Source organism: Hypanus sabinus, chromosome 10, assembly GCF_030144855.1.
Source record: "Hypanus sabinus isolate sHypSab1 chromosome 10, sHypSab1.hap1, whole genome shotgun sequence".
Taxonomy (NCBI): domain Eukaryota; kingdom Metazoa; phylum Chordata; class Chondrichthyes; order Myliobatiformes; family Dasyatidae; genus Hypanus; species Hypanus sabinus.
Window position 1 is genome coordinate 149,731,628 of NC_082715.1, and position 19,719 is coordinate 149,751,346.

The 19,719-nt window shown below is 43.7% G+C and overlaps 1 protein-coding gene across 1 annotated transcript in view; it reads left to right on the top strand.

The window, feature by feature from the left end:
* The window catches only part of sxph (saxiphilin), a 95,911-nt gene that overhangs the window by 44,203 nt on the left and 31,989 nt on the right, over positions 1–19,719 (top strand). The window contains 3 exon segments of the mRNA XM_059981334.1: positions 4,142–4,206; positions 11,356–11,513; positions 16,933–17,119. Of these exon segments, the coding sequence (XP_059837317.1) occupies positions 4,142–4,206; positions 11,356–11,513; positions 16,933–17,119 (410 nt within the window).

Here is a 19,719-nt window from a genome sequence, read left to right on the forward strand (position 1 = left end):
TTAATAATGGACGCTACCTTTCTGAGACACTGCTCCCTGAAGATGTCCTGGATACTTTGTAGGCTAGTACCCAAGATGGAGCTGACTAGATTTCCAAACCTTCTGCAGCTTCTATTGGTCCTGTGTAGTAGCCCCTCCATACCAGTCCGTGATGCAGACTGTCAAAATACTTTCTATAGTACAACTATAGAAGTTTTTGAGTGTATTTGTTGACATATCCAAATCTCTTCAAACTCCTCATAAAGTATAGCTGCTGTCTTGTCTTCTTTATAACTACATCAATATATTGGGACCAGGTTAGATCCTCAGAGATCTTGACACCGAGGAACTTGAAACTACTCACTCTCTCCACTTCTGATCCCTCTATGAAGATCAGTATGTGTTCCTTCATCTTACCCTTCCTGAAGTCCATAATCAGCTTTTTAGTCTTACTGACGTAGAATGCCAGGTTGTTGCTGCAGCACCACTCTACTAGTTGGCATATCTCACTCCTGTACGCCCTCTTGTCACCACCTGAGATTCTACCAACAACGTCAGGAAATTTATAGATGGTATTTGAGCTATGCCTAGCCACAGAGTTATGTGTATATTGAGAGTAGAGCAGTGGTCTAAGTTCACAACCTTGGGTGTGCCAGTGTTGATTGTCAGCGAGGAGGATATGTAATTGTAGAAGGAGGTATAGAGACCCAGGTTCTACAACTTCTCAATTAGGATTGTGGGAATGATGGTATTAAATGCTGAGCTATAGTCGATGAACAACATCTTGACATAGGTGTTTGTGTTATCCAGGTGGTCTAAAGCGGTGTGGAGAGCCACTGAGATTGCATCTGCCTTTGACCTATTGTGGCAATAGGCAAATTGCAATGTGTCCAGGTCCTTGCTGAGGCAGGAATTCAGTCTAGTCATGACCAACCTCTCAAAGCATTTCATCACTGTTGATGTGAGTGCTACTGGGCGATGTGAGTACATCGTAAATGGGAAGGGAGGATCCAGAAAGTGCTGTTTCAAGCTCCAGGAAAGGAATGGATAAGACAAAGGGAATATTGGTGATGGGGGTGGTGTTCCTCTGTCCAATAGGAAGGAGCACCTATATGTGCGTTACTACATAATTGTCCCCAGTAAAATAAATGATCGGGCAAACCCTATCTCAGATACTGCCCCATCTCTCCATCCCCGCCACCTTCTCTACAACCTAAAACTTACCCTGTTTTAATAAAAGGCTCTGTGACCTGAAACATTAACTCCCTCCGCAGGTGCTATCTGATCTGCTGTGGCCTGAAACATTAACTCTGTTCTTCCTCCACAGATGCTGCCTGATCTGCTGAGCTTGCCAGCACTTCCCTGTTTTTATTTCCCATCTCCAGCTCCTGCAAGTTTTTGAGTTCCTCCCCGAGGTCTGTTCTCTGTCCAGTGATTCAAATGGAACGTCTCCAGCAGTACCAGTTTGGGATCAGACACTGAACTAAATGGGGGAGAAAATTCAGAAAACAGAGGTGCAAAGGGATTTGGGAGTCATTGCAACACACACAAAATGTTGGAGGAACTCAGCAGGCCAGGCAGCATCTATGGAAAAAAGTATTGTCGATGTTTTGGGCTGAAACCCTTTGGCAGGACTGTACTTTTTTCCATAGAAGTTATCTGGCCTGCTGAATTGCTGCAGCATTTTGTGTGTGTTGCTCGGATTTCCAGCATCTGCAGATTTTCTCTTGTTTGGGGGTCCTCATGCAGGATTCCCTAAAGGCTAACTTGCAGGTTGAATCGGTGGTGAGGAAGGCAAATGCGATATTAACATTCATTTTGAGAGGACTATAATATAAAAACAAGGATGTAATGCTGAGGCTTTAAAAAGGCATTGATCAGACTGCACTTGAGGTCTTGTGGGTAGTTTTGAGTCTAATTTGTTGGCATTGGCGAGGAAGATTATGAGAATGATCCCAGGAATGAAAGGGTTAATGTATGAGGAGAGTTTGATGGCTGTGGGTTGTACTCACTGGAGGTTAGAAGAATTGGGGGGAGGGGTGGATTTCTTTGAAACCTGTCGAATATTGAAAGGTCTGGGTAGAGTAGATGTGGAGAGGATGTTTCCAGTAGTGGAAGTGTCTAGGACCTAAGAGCACAGTCTCAGAATACAAGGACAACCCTTTAGAACAGAGATGAAGAGGAAGTTCTTTAGCCAGTGGTTGTTGAATCTGTGGAACTCATTGCCACGGAATGCTGTGGAGGCCAAGTTGTTGAGTATATTTCAAGCAGAGGTTGATAGATTCTTGATTAGTGAGGACACCAAAAGTTATGGGAGAAGGCAGGAGGACGGGGTTGAGAGGGATAATAAATCAACCATGATCAAATGGAGGAGCAAATGGGATGAATGGCCTAATTCTGTTCATATAGTCTTATGGTCTCCTTGGTGGACGTGAGAGATCTTGAAGAGTGACTTGGAAATACTCCCCCAAACATCCTGAACAATAATTCTCCCAACCAACATAATCTAGTCATTGAAACCTATCAAACCGTTGTTTGTGAGGTCTTGCTGTGCACACATCAGCTGCTACATTCTCTGTGTTACCACACTGACCACCCAATGAAAGCGTATCGGGTGTCAAACAGTGTGGGGAAACCCAGATAGCCTATCTTAGGTGCCACAGTGGATGAGACCATTGGCCTTGGATCTTATAGAAGCAGAATTAGGCCATTTGGCCCGTTGAATCTGCTCCACTGATTTTGTTTTCTCGACCTCATTCTCCCACTTTCTTCCCATAGTTCATAAATCCCTTCTCATTCAAAAAACAGTCAATTTCTGCCTTAGATTCTCCTCCTCTCCTGTAAACATCCTTCCTTCTCTTACTACTGGACTCTGTTCTGGATGAAGTCTGGGTGCCACACTGTCCATGCACAAATACTTGACTGTTAACCCCTTCGACCTTGGGGTTCCTCATGTGGACACAGGCCAGTGAATCATCATGCAGGAGGCTGAGGGAGATATGAGTGACCCTGCCTCTTCTTCACAGTCTCGATGCACGATAGGGTAGTGCAGTGGTTAGCGCAATCACCAAGCAGGGTTCTGGTATCCTCATTTTCTGTGCATTCACCCTGTGACTGCCTGGGTCCACTCTGGATACTCCAGTTTCCTCTCACACGCCAGGTTAGGGTAAATGAGTTGTGGGGATGCTATGTTGGCACCAGAAGCATGGGGGATGCCCCCAGCACAATCTTGGATGGTTTTACTGTGTGTTTCGATATGTACGTGACAAACAAAGTGAAAGAATCATTCTGCCTGTCTCTCCCTCCAGATCCTGGGCTGAGTGAGTCCGACGTCTTCTGCGCTATTATAAGTTGCTAGTTTTACACGAGGCACCTTACCACTCATGTGGCAGTGAAGCAGTCAGTTTCAAACGTACACTGAAATGTTACAGAAAGCTTTATCCCTCACCTGGACCCATCATGCTTTCAGCTTGACCTAGTACCTCACCTGACAAACCCACCCACACTCCTAGGCTGTTTAGTCAGAGAACACAGTCATCACATTCTAGTTAACTCTCCCCCCCCCCCAACTCTATTATCTCAGTCAATGCACCGTCAAAACTTGAAACAATTTTGTATAATGCTGTTTACATTATAAATACACACTGTTATTTATGCACATTGTATTCCATATTGGTATTTAACCTCTAACTTTATTTATAGTGTACTGTATATAATTTATTCTTTATAATTGATGGATATTGTTCTTCCTGTTGCCTTCTTCACCAGAACACCACAGCAAATTCCTAATACATGCAAATGTATATGGCAAATAAAGGGTCTTTGATCCCGGGAGCCTGTCGGACTGCAGAGCTACATGCCAAGGTTGAGTCCTGGTCTATTGGGTGGGGTGTCAGACCTCAGTGAGACAATGACATAGACTGTCTGCCCTACCTCAGTAGCTGTTCATTCTGTTACTGGCCTCTCTCCTCCTCCAGAACTGGAAGGGAGGCCACGAAGGAGAAGAGGCACCCAAACTTGGGGCAAGAAATTGTCACGGAGGCCCAGTACCATAGTAACACAGCACCAAGATGGCAACCCTGCACGCAACAGGCCTTCAACAGGGGTGGGCGAGTTTGGGCAGACGGGCCTCATTCTAAGACGTGCTAATGTTTCCTTGCAGGTGTTTGGAACAGGGGACCAGTGACGTGGCTTTTCTGGACAATTCGGCCTTTGCCAGCATGAGCGGTGAGTCTGCTTCTCCTACGGTTGCCATGACAGCAGAAGAATGAAGAGGGAGAAACGTGCCCACCAATCGTGTTCTTCCTGCCAGTGCTGAAGTGAGAGATTGCCACTCTGCTGCAGAAAGCATGGTCACACCACGTCTGAAGCTCTGCTTCTGAATGGCGGATTTCATAGTGTCATACCTGACAGAAGCAGGCCTAAGCAAGGAAGGTGGAGGGTTATGTGAAAGTGTTATGTTTTGTAACTTCAAAACATAAAACTAATCAATGCGTGTAAACTTTTTTTTACTTTTAGTGAGGATGGGGGCATAATGACCTATACTATTCATATAATCTGTAATGAATTATATAAACAAGAAAGAATGTTTAATTGAACAATATATTTACAATATTACTCAAATACTACTGAAATATTAAATACACAGCAATCCTCCCTGCTTAGTCATAAACTCCAGAATGCATCTCAATCTATATACGTATATATACAGTATACTGCATAATTCAGCTACTATAGAGACATCCAATTTTTAATTATCCCATTCAGCCCTAAAGATTTAATCACAGTGGAGGATTTCTCTTGTAGATAATGTCTCTCCTGGCTGGCGGGGGTGGGGGTCACTCTGCTTGGCAGGTGAGACTTATGGCTGTGAAACAATCTCAGGTCATGGGGCCTCCTCTGTGGTGCTTGTGGGAATTGACTCTGGGTCTGCAGGAAGTGGTTCTGACAGCTCTGGACACGTTTCTTCTCTAACATTTGACTCTGCTCTCCTCAATCGACCAATGTATTCTTTCCAGATGCACTTCCCACTGTGTAGGAGAGTGGTCCGGTTCTGTCCTTAATCTTTCCAAGTACCCACTTTTGATCACCTCTGTAGTCCGTCTCTTGTCCTGAAGTGAAACCTTGAATCTTATTTGAGTGGCCCTCAGTTTGTCTCAGCTGTTTCTCCTGCATACTCCTGAGATTGGGTTTGGGGAGATCCAAGCGTGAACACAAGGGTAAGCATAGGAACCCAGAACCCATAGCTGGTGAGTTGTTGGTTGTGGAGGGTGCTGCATTGTGATATGCAAGGAGGAAATGGTGAACTTCTGATTCAGTGTCAGTGTAGCTGACGTTGCTTGCAGTGCATTCTCTACACTCTGGACAACCCTTTCTGCCAAGTTATTCGTAGCTGGGTGGTACAGTGCAAATGTATTATGTCTTATTCCATTGATTTTCAAGAATGACTGAGCCTGTTCCACATCAAACTGTGGCCCATTGTTACTGACTAAGTGTTCTGGAGCACCTTTCCTTGAGAAGAGGCTTCTCAACACATCACCAGTGTACAAGGTTGTAATGGAGGCTATTGGGATCACTTCTGACCTGTTGGTTGCTGCATCCACTACTACTAAGAAATTTGTGCCCATGAATGATCCAGCAAAATCCACATGAATCCTCTGCCTGGGCAGTGAGGCCATTCCCAGGGATGGAGAGGTGTTGCTCTTGGCATCTTTTGGGCTTGATGGCATCCCGCACAGTTCATGGCAAGCTGCTCGATCTGCTGATCTATCCCAGGCCACCAGACAAAGCTTCAAGCCAATGTTTTCATTTTGATCAAACCTAAATGTTGCACGTAGCTCCTCCATCACTTTGGCTCTCAGCATGGATGGTGGAAAAACTCTCAATCTCCACAACTCTCAATCCCTGTCAAGAGCAAGTTCATCCTGGCACTGGTAAAAATGGGGGAACTGGAATTTCTGCTGCACATTCCAGCCATTTTGGGTGGCAAGGTAGACCTGAGACAGTGTGGGTTCTTTTATGGTTTTTCTTTGGATCATCTTGGCTGTAAAAGGGAGACTTTTGATTTGCATTAGAGAGAACACATTAAGAGGAGTGTCCTCTTTTGTAAATATTTCAGGTATTTCCTTTTCTAAGGGTAAACTCTAATCCATTGCCATTTCTATGCTTAGTTGTCCTCTTGAATTTGTAATTGTGTCCTCCAAAAAACCGAGCCCATCTCTGCATTCGTGCTGCTGCTGTTAGTGGAACACCTTTCTCTAGATTGAAAATGGACACTAATGGTTGATGGTCAATAATGAGGGTAAACTCTCTCCCATACAAGTACTGGTTGAAACACTTTACATCCCAAAGCAGACTCCAGGCCTCTCTGTCAATTTGTGTGTAATTTTTCTCTGCAGTGGTAAGGTAATGCAATGCAAAGGCTATGCAGTGTTCATCTCCATCACTCATAACATGTGACATGAGGATGTGACTAAACACATTGATGAAGGTAGAGCTGTAGATGTAGTGTATATGGATTTTAGTAAGGTAAGTTACCCCATGCAAGGCTTATTGAGAAAGTAAGGAGGCATGGGATCCAAAGGGATCCCAGATGGAGTTCAACCCAGATAAGTGTGAAGTGGTCAAATGTGATGGCAGAATATAGTATTAATGGCAAGACTCCTGGCAGTGTGGAGGATCAGAGGGATCTTGGGGTCTGAGTCCATAGGACACTCAAAACTGCTATGCAGGTTGATGCTGTGGTTAAGAAGGCACACGGTGCATTGGCCTTCTTTTCAGGTATGTCCTTTGCTATAGGTGTAGTCACATCACATGTTTTGAGATAGGTCCTATATAGCTGCAACATTATCTCTTGGCTCCTAAACTCAATCCCATGATGGATGGTCGAACCCCACTTGGAGTACTATTTTGGTAACCTCATGACAAGAAGGATGTGGAAACCATAGAAAGGGTGCAGAGGAGATTAGAAGGATGTTGCCTGGATTGGGGAACATGCCTTGTGAGAATAGGTTGAGTGAACTCGGCCTTTTCTCCTTGGAGCAACGGAGGATGAGAGGTGACTTGATAGAGGTGTACAAGATAATGAGAGGTATTGATCGTGTGGATAGTCAGGGCTGAAATGGCTAGCACGAGAGGGCACAGTTTTAAGGTGCTTGGAAGTAGGTACAGTGGTGATGTCAGGGGTAAATTTTTTATGCAGAGTTGTGAGTGTGTGGAATGGGCTGCCGGCGACAGTGGTGGAGACAGATACGATAGGGTCTTTTTAAGTGACTCTTGGATAAGTACACGAAGCTTAGGAAAATAGAGGGCTATGGGTAACCCTAGATAATTCCTAAGGTAAGGACGTGTTCAGCACAGCTCTGTGGGTCGAAGGGACTGTATTGTGCTGTAGGTTTTCTATGATTCTATGTTTCATTCATGCTGATCAAGTTGGTGTGATGGAGGAATGGTGTTTGTTTTGCTGTTGTTGTTTTGTCTTGTCCGTGTGGTTCTGTTGAACCTATATTTATGGTCTTATGATTTTATAATTTATATTCTTTATTATGTACAATTTATATTCAGTGTTTAGGTTCAAACAACACAGAACATGGGGGAAAAAGACTGCTGAACAAGTTCAAAATAACTTTATTATCAAGTATTATATGTTACCTTGTACAACCCTCAGATTCATTTTCTTGCAGGCAAAAACAGTAAATCCGGGAAACACAGTAGAATCAATGAAAGATCGCACCCAACAAACCGACAAACAACCAATGTGCAAAAGACAAGAAGCTGCAAGTAAAACGAAAAACAAAGTAACAATAAATAAATAAGCAAATATTGAGAACATGAGATGCAGAGTCCTTGAAAGTGAGTCGTGGGGACAGTTGTGGGAACAGTTCAGTGATGGATGAGTGAAGTTATCCCCTCTGCTTCAAGAGCCTGATGGTTGAGGGGTGATAACTCTTCCTGAACCTGGTGGTATGGATCCTGAGGCTCCTGTACCTTCTTCCTGATGACAGCTGTGAAAGGAAAGCATGGCCTCGAAATTGGGTGGGATATGTCTTTGAAGACGGATGCAATTTTCCTGCGACAGTGCTTTACTCATGATAGATAGGGCCATATCCATTTCTTTGTGTAGGGTTTTCTTTTCAAAGGCATTGGTGTTTCCATACCAGGCTCATGATGCAACCAGTCAATACACTCTCCACCACACAACTATAGAAGTTTGTAAACGCTTCAGATATCATGCCAAACCTTCCAAAAATTCTAAGGAAGCAGAGACACTGCTGTGCTTCATAATGGAACTTGTGTGCTGGACCCAGGACAGGTCTTCTGTAAAGATAACAGTGAGGAATTTAAAGTTGCTGACTCTCTCCACCTCTGATCCCCCAATGAGCACTGGCTCATGGACCTCTAATTTCCTCCCCCTGAGGTCAATAATCAGCTCCTTGGTTTGCTGACTGGTTAAGAGGTTGTTGTTCTGACACCACTCAGCCAGATTTTCAATCTCCCTTCCGTATATTGATTTATCATCACCTTTAATTTCTCCAAAAAAAAGTGGTGTCATCAGCAGATGTAAATATAGCACTGGAGCGGTATTAGCCACACAGTCATAGGTGTAAAGCGAGTAGAGCAGGGGCTAAGCACACAGCCTTGTGATGCACCTGTGCTAATGGAGATGTTTTTGCCAATCTGAACTGACTGGGGTCTACAAGTGAGGAAATCAAGGATCCAATTACAGAAGGAAGGCATTGAGGCCAGGGTCTTTAACCTTATTGATTCATTTTGAGGGGATGTTAGTGTTGAATGCCCAGCTGTAGTTGTACAGAACATCCTGATGTATGTGTCTTCACTGTCCAGATATTCCAGGGTTGGGTAAAGAGCCAATGAAATGGCTTCTGCTGTTGACCTGTTGTGTCAGTGAGCAAATCTAAGTTGGTTTTCAGGCAAGAGTTGACATGTTTAATCACCAGCCTCTCAAAGTACTTTATCATAGTGGATGTAAGTGCTATTGGGCAATAATCATTGAGTCAGGTTACCACGTTCTTCTTAGGCACCAGTAAAATTGAAGTTTGCTTGAAGTAGGTGGGTAACTTAGACTGCCGAAGCAGGAGGTTGAAAATATTGGTGAACACTCCAGCCGGTTGATCAGTACAGGTGTTTAGTACTCAGCCAGGTACCCCATCTGGGCCGGATGCTTTCCGTGGGCTCACCTTCTTAAAGGTTGCTCTTACACCAGCCTCCAAGACTAAGAGCACAGGGTCACCAAGGGCTGTGGCAGTTTGTGAAGATTCCTCCATGTTTTGATGGTCAAAATGTGCATAGAAAGCATTGAGCTCATTTGGGAGCAAAGCCCTGCTGTCATCTGTGTCGCTTGGTTTCACTCTTTTGGAGGTGGAAGCATTCAAGCCCTGCCACAGCTGCCAAATATCCTTCAGTAATTCAGATTTGGTCCAGAATTGCCACTTTGCAAGTAAGATGACATTCTGGAGAGTGTATCTGGACCACTTGCATCGTACTTGAGCACCAAACCTGAATGCCACTGATCCGCCCCTCAGCAGATTGTGGATCTCTTGGTTCATCCAGAGCTTCTAATTGGGGAAGACGCTGAATGATTTTGTGGGACATATTCGTCTTCGACATTTTTTTTATCTGAAGTCCATGACAACCATGGCATAGTTGTTCAGATCCTCTGATATTTGAACAAGGCCAGGTCTATCGATTTGTAGCCATTCCTCTGCCTCCTGCGATCACCTCTTTGTTGTCCTTAAGGTACTAGTGAAAAATAAATACAATCAGAGACAATTCCATGATAGTACAAAAGCTGGCCCTTTGCTGAGGGAAGGATAGGGTTGTGCAGTTCAGTTTAAGAATCTGATGGTTGAAGGGAAGTAGCTGTCCTTTAACCAGGTGGTGTTGGACTTCAGGCCTCGTCACCTCCTGCCTGATAATGGTGAGAAGAGGGCATGGCCTGGATAGTGAGGGTCCTTGATGGCATATGTCTCCTCCTTGAGGGACTACCTCCTGCAGATGCTGTCGGTGATGGAGGTGGTTGCATCCCTGATAAACCAGGCTGTGTTTACTACTCTCTGCAGTCTCTTGGGCTCCTGTGCTTTAGAACTGCTGTACCAGTCTATGATGCAACCGTCAGGGTGCTCTCAATAGTGTATCTGTTATGGCAGTGTTGGTGAGGTCAATTTCACCATTGCACTGTTGTAGTAGTAAAAGGAACTAAGATGTCACCATCAGTTGTTAGTAAATGAGATACAGTGGATAAATGTTTTCCTAATACTGCAGGGAACAGCACTTCAAGGCACCGTTCCAGAGGCAAAAATGGTTTACATTTGTCCTGCACCTTCCCTAAACTCAGCATGTCCCAGCATCTCAATCCCTTGGAGTTGTTTAGAATTGCTGTCTGTCTGGAAGCCCAATGGGGCCCAATGCGTGGTAATAGTTCTGTAGTGTTAAGTGTTGGATAAATACCGGCTACTCACCACAGCTTGCCTCCTTTTCCTTGAATTTTTCCACATTTTTATCTAGGGCTAAAGACATTCACTTTTCTCTCCTCTTCCATTGGGCAGTGTTGGAACCTGAAAAACCTGAAAGCCATACCACTAGGCTCAAGGACAGCTTTTTTCCTGCTGTTAGACTCTTGTGAATGGACCTCTTGAACGATAAGATGCACTCTTGACTTCACAATCTACCCCGTTATGACCTTGAACTTTATCGTTTCCCTGCACTCACTTTTGTTGCATTTTTACATTTTATTTTTGCATTGTTATTGCTTTTCCTCGTTCTTCCTCAATGCACTGTTTGATGACTTGAACAGCATGCAAGTCAAGCTTTTCACTGTATCTTGGTACATGTGACAATAATAAACCAAATTTATTTAGGGGCAGCATGAGAGTGTAGCAGTTACCATAACACCTGGATTCAATTACAGTCTGTAGGGAGCTTATACTTTCTCTCCAAGACCACAGGGGTTTCCTCCCATATTTCAGACACATAAGGGACAGTAGGTTAATAGGTGACATGGGTGTAATTGGGACACAAAGGTGAATGTAGAGATCAGGTTGACTGGAGATTAAGTTGTTGATGCACCATCAATAACTCACTCTGAGACGTAAGGCGAGATATCGGCTTTTATTGACTGAAGAAGGAACCAGCAGTGAGTGACCATCATATTACATCCTGGAGAATGAGGCAGAGGATTAGACCTGAATCGCCTTTATACAGGGGCCTGTGGGAGGAGCCACAGGAGCAGTCAGCAGGGGGTGTGTCCAGACAGGCACACGTAATTCACCACAGTTGTTTACAATCATCTGTAGGTATTTCCACAACAGTGCTATGCCTTCTAGACCTAACAAAGTGTTGTTCCTTTGTTCTCCTCAGTATCTGAAGCAGCCAAGTATAGACTGCTGTGCACCGACGGAACACAGGCCAACGTTACGGACTGGAGAACATGCCACCTGGGTCGCGGTCCTGGGAATGCAGTCGTGACTAGATACAACGCCCGGAAGAGCACTCGGAAATTCCTCGCCCTGGCCCAGGTCCCATCTCTTCCTCTGTGTCATGTAAAACTAGAAAGATGCTGGAAATGCTCAGCAGATCAGACAGTGTCTGTGGGAAGAGAAACAGGGTAAACTTCAAACTTCAACCTGAAACAACAATTACCACAGATGCTGCTTGATCTGCTGAGTGGTTCCAGCATTTTCCGTTTAGATTAGATGTTTTTATTTCATTCACTTGCTGCCCCCATGTGTGACCGAGTTATAGAAATATAGAACATAGCACAGTGCAGTAAATGCCCACGATATGCTGATCTTATAACCTGGTACTCTAATAATTTTATACTCTAATATCAATCTAACCCTCTATTATTCTATCATCCGTCTTCTTAAATGTCCGTAATGTATCTGCCTCTACCACCATCCCTGGCAACATGTTCCAAGTGTTCACCATTCTTTGTGTAAAAAAAAAATCGTACTGCACCCCTGATTTCCCCTTGACTTGCCTCCAATCACTTTAAAAAGATGCCCATTAGAACCGAGAGAATAGGAAGTTTCTCTGGCCTCTCAGTCTCTGCCTCTTACCATCTTGTATATCTCTAGCAAGTCACCTCTCATGCTCCTTCACGCATTGGAGTCAGTTTTGTTAATCTGTTGAGGACTGTCATTAATCTGCTGAGGGGTTTAGACATCTGGGACTGTTTGACTCAGATATCTAAACCCATCTAGGCAACAGGACTTGGGCTGTTCACAGACACACAGACTGATTCATATGTGAGTGGACTTTATTTCCTTGATCAATGATTGATTGGCTTACAGCACAGGACAACTGCACTGTTTTCTGAAAATGCAAGGGGTCTGGTAAATGTTAGTAAATGCAGTGAACACAGTGACCATGAACAGGCCCATGTTCAGCACAACTAATTAAACTAATAATGCCAAATTACACTAATCCCATCTAGCTGAACAATGTCCATATCTCTACATTCTCTGCACCTTCATGTAATGCTTCTGTTGTATCTGCCTTTGTTGTTGCAGAATAACTGGACTCTGAAAACTTGCACTTGTTCCTCAATCAGAATCAGAATCAGAATCAGACTTTAATCACCAAGTACCTGTGCACATACAAGGAATTTACTTCCGGCAGATGTTGTCTCTCTGCTCATAACAATAATAATGATAAATATAAATGAAAATATAGATTATACATACAGGTAGTGCAATCCAAGTAATAGTTAGCCGGCAGTTAACTGTTCAGCAAAGCGACTGCAGTAGGGAAAAAACTTCTCCAGTGCCTATTAGTCTTAATCTGGAGGGATCTGAAGTGCCTACCAGACGGAAGCAGTTCAAACAGTCCGTGCGCAGGATGGAAGGAGTCCTTTATGATGTTCCCCACCCTCTTCTTCAACCTGGAAGAGTACAGGTCCACAATAGAGGGCAGGGAGGCTCCAATGATGCGCTCGGCAGTCCTCACTGTGCGCTGTAGTCTGGTTCTATCCTGCTTGGTGGCGGCTCCAAACCACACAGTGATGGAGGTGCACAGGACAGACTCAATGACTGCAGTGTAGAACTGCAGCAGCAATTCCTGAGGCAGACCATATTTCCTCAAGAGCCACTTTATTTAACTTCAGAATCAGGTTTATTGAAATAAGTGTGTGTGTGTGTGAACATTCCCAGTTCCATGCTGCTCGGGTGACCATAGGAGGACAAAAGTCCGAGCCCTTCCTCCTATGCACGGAGGTGTGGCAGGAGTGTGTGCTAGCACCAGTGCCCTTTAACATCTTCCTCTTGTGTGTTACCAAGCTTCTCCACAACGAGATTGAGGTTAGCCGCGATGTGGCAGTGGAAGTCAGATTAAATGACAACCTCTTTAACATCAGGAGGCTCCAAGCAACCACCAAGCTCCATAGAGAACGAGTCCTGGAGCTGCAGTATGCAGATGACTGTGCTCTTGTGGCCCATACTCCGGAGGATCTTCAGACTGTCTTTGCTGTGGCAGTGAGAGCATACAGCAGGATGGGGGCTGACTGTCAATACCACCAAGGCAGAAGTGGTTTGCCAATGGAGTACTAGTGTCCCACCCACCCTACCTGCCTTCACTGTTGGTGATGGAAACCTGTCAGTCATGCCATCTTCTCCCAGAGAGTTGTGGGGGTCTGGAATGCACTGCCTCGGAAGACAGTGGAGGCCAATTCTCTGGATGCTTTCAAGAAGGAGCCAGATAGATATCTGATGGATAGGGGGATCAAGGGATATGGGGACAAGGCAGGGACTGGGTATTGATAGTGAGTGATCAGCCATGATCTCAGAATGGTGGTGCAGACTCGAGGGGCCGAATGGTCTACTTCTGCACCTATTGTCTATTGTCTATTGTCTCTTTCAAATATCTGGGGAGCATTCTCTCTGAGGATAGCGGCATTGACAACGACATCCAGAGCCGCATTCAGCAGGCATCAACTGCCTTTGGGAGACTTTGGCATAGAATCTTTCAGAACAGGAGCCTTCGTCCCTCCACAAAGGTCGCTGTACACCATGTGGTCTATGTCACCACCCTCCTTTATGGCTGTGAAGCTTAGGTAACCTACAGCCATCACATCAAGTCCTTGGAGTGCTTCCACATAAGCCATCAGCACATCCTGGGAATTACTTGGTGTGAGCGGGTGCCTCACACTGAAATACTAGTAAAAACCAACTGCAGAAGTATTGAGGCCATGATTACAGTTGCAGTGGCTGGGGCATGTGATAAGGATGCCCCCATGTCCGCTACCCCGCAGAGTGTTATACGGCCAGCTACATCATGGTCAACGGTCAGCTGGAGAGCTGAAGAAGTGCTATAAGGATCAGATGAAGAATGCTTTAAGGAAGTGCAAGATCAGACCTGACAACCTGGAGGATGTTGCTGCTGACTGTAACACTTGGTGACAGCTGTGTAGGGATGGTTTTTGTATTCTGGAGATGGAAAGAACAACCAGAAGACAGAAGAAGAGAGCCAGGAGAAATGCAGCCATGGTTGCCATCACGACCATGACTACCACATATACATGTCCCACCTGCAATAGAACTTGAGGGTCCAGGATAGGACTGTATAGTCATAAAAGATCTCACCGTTAAAGGAGTGGACGTCGTCATCAGATTCCGATGGACAGCTGAAGAAGAAGTGTGTGTGTGTGTGTGTGTGTGTGTGTTTAAATGAAATAAGTAGTGCAGAAAGAGAGGGTAAAATACTGAGGTAGTGTTCATGGGCTTGTTGGCTGGGTAGGGTGAGACCCTTTCCCTGGATATTACCATATATGGGCTGATTGTACCTTCTGTCACTGACCAAAGCCCTCGCAGTCACCTTCCTCTACTTCTCCCTTTTCTTTTAAAATATCCTCAAACCACATTTTGTCTGCTGTTCAGTGTGAGAATCAGAATCAGTTTTATAATCACTGATGAAATTTTAAACACAAGAGATTCTGCAGATGCTGGAAGTCCAGGGCAACACACATAAAATGCTAGAGGAACTCAGCAGGTCAGGCAGCATCTATGGAAATGAATAAACAGTCAACATTTTGGGCTGAGAACCTTCATTAGGACCGGAAAGGTAGGGGGAAGAAGGAGAATAAGAAGGTAGTGAAGGGGAAGGAGTACAACCTAGAAGGTGATAGGTGTAGCCAGGTGGGTGGGGGAGAGGGGTTGAAGTGAGAAGCTAGGAAAGGTGGCTGGTGAAGAAGGAATCTGATATGAGAGGAAAGTGGACAATGGATGAGGAGGGGCCCCAGGGGAAGGTGATAGGCAGGTGAAGAGAAGTGGTAGGAGGGGAGCCAAAGTGGGGAATGGAAGAGGGAAGGAGGAAGAGTGAAAATTTACCAGAAGCCAGAGAATTTTATTTTCATGCCGTCCAAATGGAATACAAGGTGTTTCTCCTCCAAACATCATGGCAGTAGAGAGGGCCATGGACTGACATGTCTGAATGGGAATGGAAATGTCATGAAATTTGTTGTTTTGTGACAGCAGTACAATGCAAGATGTAAAAAATGACTATAATTTACAAAAATAAATAGTGCAAAAGAGGAATAATGAATTAGTGTTCATGGCTTGATGGACCATCCAGAAACTTGTGGTGGTGGATTCTTTGTGATGGATGCCCCCTTCTCAGGCACCATCTGTCATTGGTTGAGCCATCAAGTGGTGCCCTGATCTCAAAAGCAATCACTCCTGCAGTTCATTTCTTTGGTTTACATTGGGTTTTCTAACTCTTTATCAAATCAGAGGGAGCTGAATCTTTCAAGTCTTTGAATACTTTTGAGGCAGGAATACATGATGTTTTATAATCGAGAAAGGTTACCATGGGAAGTTAGGGTGGCGGAGTTGAGGTTGCAAATGGATCAGTTGTGATTTAATTGAATAGTAATTGAGGGACTCCTAATGCATGCTTGGAACCCCTTCCTACATGCATATCATTAAGCTGTCAAATCCAAGTGCCCAGTCATAGTGATGACATTGGTCCAACATATCTGAGTTTACCAGGATGTTGCTTAATTCACTTTCAGGGTAATTCTGTTTACTTATCAATCCCCAAATATTGATGAGAATTAATTTGCGAAGTTGATCGAGTTAAGCATGTCTCAGAAGTGACTATCCAGCGGTGAGGTTGATGCTGAAGATCCACATTGTTTTATTCTTTCTCCTTTGTACTGTAGCAGTTGAGCCATTTTGGAGGACAGTTAATATTCCTTAAGTTCCTAGTTGCTGTGATCAGAATCAGGTTTATTGCCACCGACCATGTTGTGAACGTTGTTGTTTTGTGAAGCAGTACAGAGCTAGACATAAAAAATACTATAAATTCCAATAAGAAATATTTTAAAAATGAGTGTGTTGCCAGCCTGATGAACCTCAGGGATGGTGAGGAATTTGCAGTGGAGGGGGGAATTATGATGGTCCATATAGTCACAGAGTACAGAAACAGGCCCTTCAGCCCTCTGAGTCTGTGCCGACTGTCCACAAAGCCTATTTTATTCTCCCCGCATTCTCATTGGCCCCCACACCCTCCTCCTCGATTCTACCACTCACCCACACACTACGAGGACTATACAGCGCACAATTAAATCTATTGACTTGTACAATTTGGAGGAAACCGGAGCACCCATAGGAATCTCACTCAGGAAGTGCATGCAAACTCCACACAGAGAGCACCTGAGGTCGGGTCAAACCTGGGTCTCCAGAGTGGTGAGGAGGCAGCACTGACGCAAGTCTTCTGCCTTGAATCTGTCAAAGTAAATTTATTATCAAAGTGCATATATGTTGCTGTATACTACCTTGAGATTCATTTTCTTGCAGGCAGTTACAAGAAAATAAATGCAATAGAATTTATGAAAAGCTATAAATAATAAAGACAGACAACCAATGTTCAAAAGAAGATAAATTATGCAAATAATGAGAATAAATGAATAATACTGGGAACTGTCACTCCCCACTGCAGTATTTCTTCGGCCTGAAAGGAAAGCACCGACAAGTTTTCCAGTTGTTCAGCTCAGCTGGTTTCAACAGGAAGAACCTCATGTTTCGGGATGCCACAGTGAAGCTGATGCTCCTTGCCGACAACACAGACATCAGCCAGGTGTTGGGATTAGACTACATCACTCTCTTGAAGGGTTTGGGCCATCAAGGTAATGCCATTGGTGTTGACCAAACATTGCCTCTTGTATTATCTATAAAGATTGGAACTGTTTGCCTTATGACCTCATACCATTGAAGCCAGGTACCAAAGAACCAGAAGACTGCAACCTGGGGAGGAGGCAGTTCGGAGAGGACTGGGTGTTACGGGTTATTTCAGCCATGCTGGTGGATGGCAGAGTGGAAGGTCGATACTGTTACCTTTATCCAATGGCCTATTGGTCCTATTGCTGAGGTTCCCGCTCCCATTTAGTAAATGCTGGAAATGAAATCCTTTGGAAAGAGTTCTAGCCTCACTAAAGCAGAATGGTTCATCCGTAGGCAAGGTTCCTTGGAGGTTTTATCTTGTGTTGGCTGGTCCTTGCTGTCAGGGAGTTATACAGCAGGGAAACAGGCCCATTGGCCCAGATTGTCCAAGGTGCCTTCCCGTTTTCCATGTTTAACCTTTCCTATCCATGTACCTGTCCTAAAGTCTTTCAACCTGCTTCTCAGTCAAGTGGCAGCTCAGTCCATATACTGTTCCTCTCCACCTTCTGTCCCTCAGGTCCCCTTTAAATTCTTCCCCTTTCACCTTAAACCTACACCCTCTCGTTTAGATTACCCCTACCCAGGGAAAAAGACTGTGATCATCCACTATATGTATGCCCCTGATAATTTTGGTAACATCCATATGAATTGGTTCAGTGCTCTCCCTAGCCTAATCGTATCCTTCCCAACGTATGGTGACCACTAACGTACACCATACTCCAGAAGGGCAGCTTCTCTGCACAGAGGGTCATATGTAATTGGAATGAGGAAAGAATTGAGACAGGTACAACAATATTGAAAAGACATTTGGGTAGATACATGGATAAGAAGGATATGGATCAAATGCGTGCAAATGGGACGAGCTTAAATACACATCTTGATTGGCATGAATGAGTTGGGGTGAAGTACTGGTTTCTAGGCTGTGTGATCTCACTAACATCCTGAATAGATGTAACATGATGCCCCAACTCTTGTACTCAATTCCCTGTCTGATAAAGACACCTTCATTACCACCCTGTCTACCTGTATCACCACTTTTAAGGAACTATGTATTTGTACCATTTGGTCTCCTTATTCTACAACACTCCCCAGGGCCCTGTCATTTACCGTGTATGACCTGTCCTGGTTTCATTTTTGAAAATGCTTCACTTCACACCTGTCAGAGTTAAATTGCATCTGCCATTTCTTTGCCCAAATTCCCCGGTTGAATCTTAGACAATCTTCTTCACTGTCCATGACTCCACTAATTCTGGTGTTAGCTTCAGACTAAACATTACACCTGCACTTTCATCCAAATAGATCATATGTAGACAAGCACCAGTACCAAGTCCTGTGCACACCACCGGTCACAGGTCTCCAATATAGAACACTACGACACAGTCTAGGCCCTTTGGCCCGTGATGTAGTACCAGCCTTTTAACCTACTCTACGATCAATCTAGCCCTCCTGCCCTAGGTAGTCCTCCTTTTCCCTTTTATCCATGTGCTTACTTAAGAGTTTTTTAAATATCCCTAATATATCTATCTTGACCAATACCTCTGGCACCACTACTCTGTGTCAAACACCTACCTCTGACACTCTCCCCTCTTCCATGCTTTCCTCCAATTACCTTAAAACTATACTCCCTTGTATTAGCCATTTCTGCCTTGAGAAAAAGTCTCAAACTATGTCTCAAATCATTTTGTTTACCTCTATTACATCATCTTTCATCCTTATTCGCTCTGGAGAGAAAAACCCTAGCCCATTCCATATATTCTCATAAGACATGTTTTGTAATCCAGACAATATCCTTTTAAATCTCATTTTCATTTTAAAAATCTTTTTATCAATACATAATCTTCTACAACTATAGAATAATACAAAATTTCAACAAATTAATATGAATACAATTAATAGAGCTGAAGAAAAAACTAATCATAATATATAAAAATGAAAATAAAATTATATAGAAAAAAGGGAAAAGAAAGAACCCCATCTAACTGAGAAAAAGAATCAACCCCCAGAAGCAATACATTTAACCATCTTCTAGATATATAGAAAAAAATTCATCAACTGCCAGTTCACATTTTTTTTTAAAAAAGATAATAAAATTGGAAGGAAACCATATAGAATAATTCAAATTAAATAGTAATATTTGGCAAAAGAACCCCATCTTCTCTCAAAATCAAATCGAGTTTCAAAAGTTCTACTTCTAATTTTTTCCAAGCTGAGACATAACATTACTTGAGAAAACCATTCAATTAATGTAGGGGAAGATATATCTTTCCATTTTAATAAAATAGCCCTTCTTGCCAACAATGTAACAAATGCAATTACATGTTGATCTGAAGATGAAATACCCTGAATATGATGTGAAACTATTCCAAATAGAACAGTTAATCTATTAGGTTGTAAATTAATTTTCAAAGCTTTAGAGATTGTAGAAAATAAAGATTTCCAAAACAGTTTTAATGAATATGACCAGAACATATGTGACAAAGTAGCTACTTCTGCTTTACATCTATCACAATAATTATCTGCACTAGGAAATACTTCAGATAGTCTCTCCTTTGTTAAATAATAACGA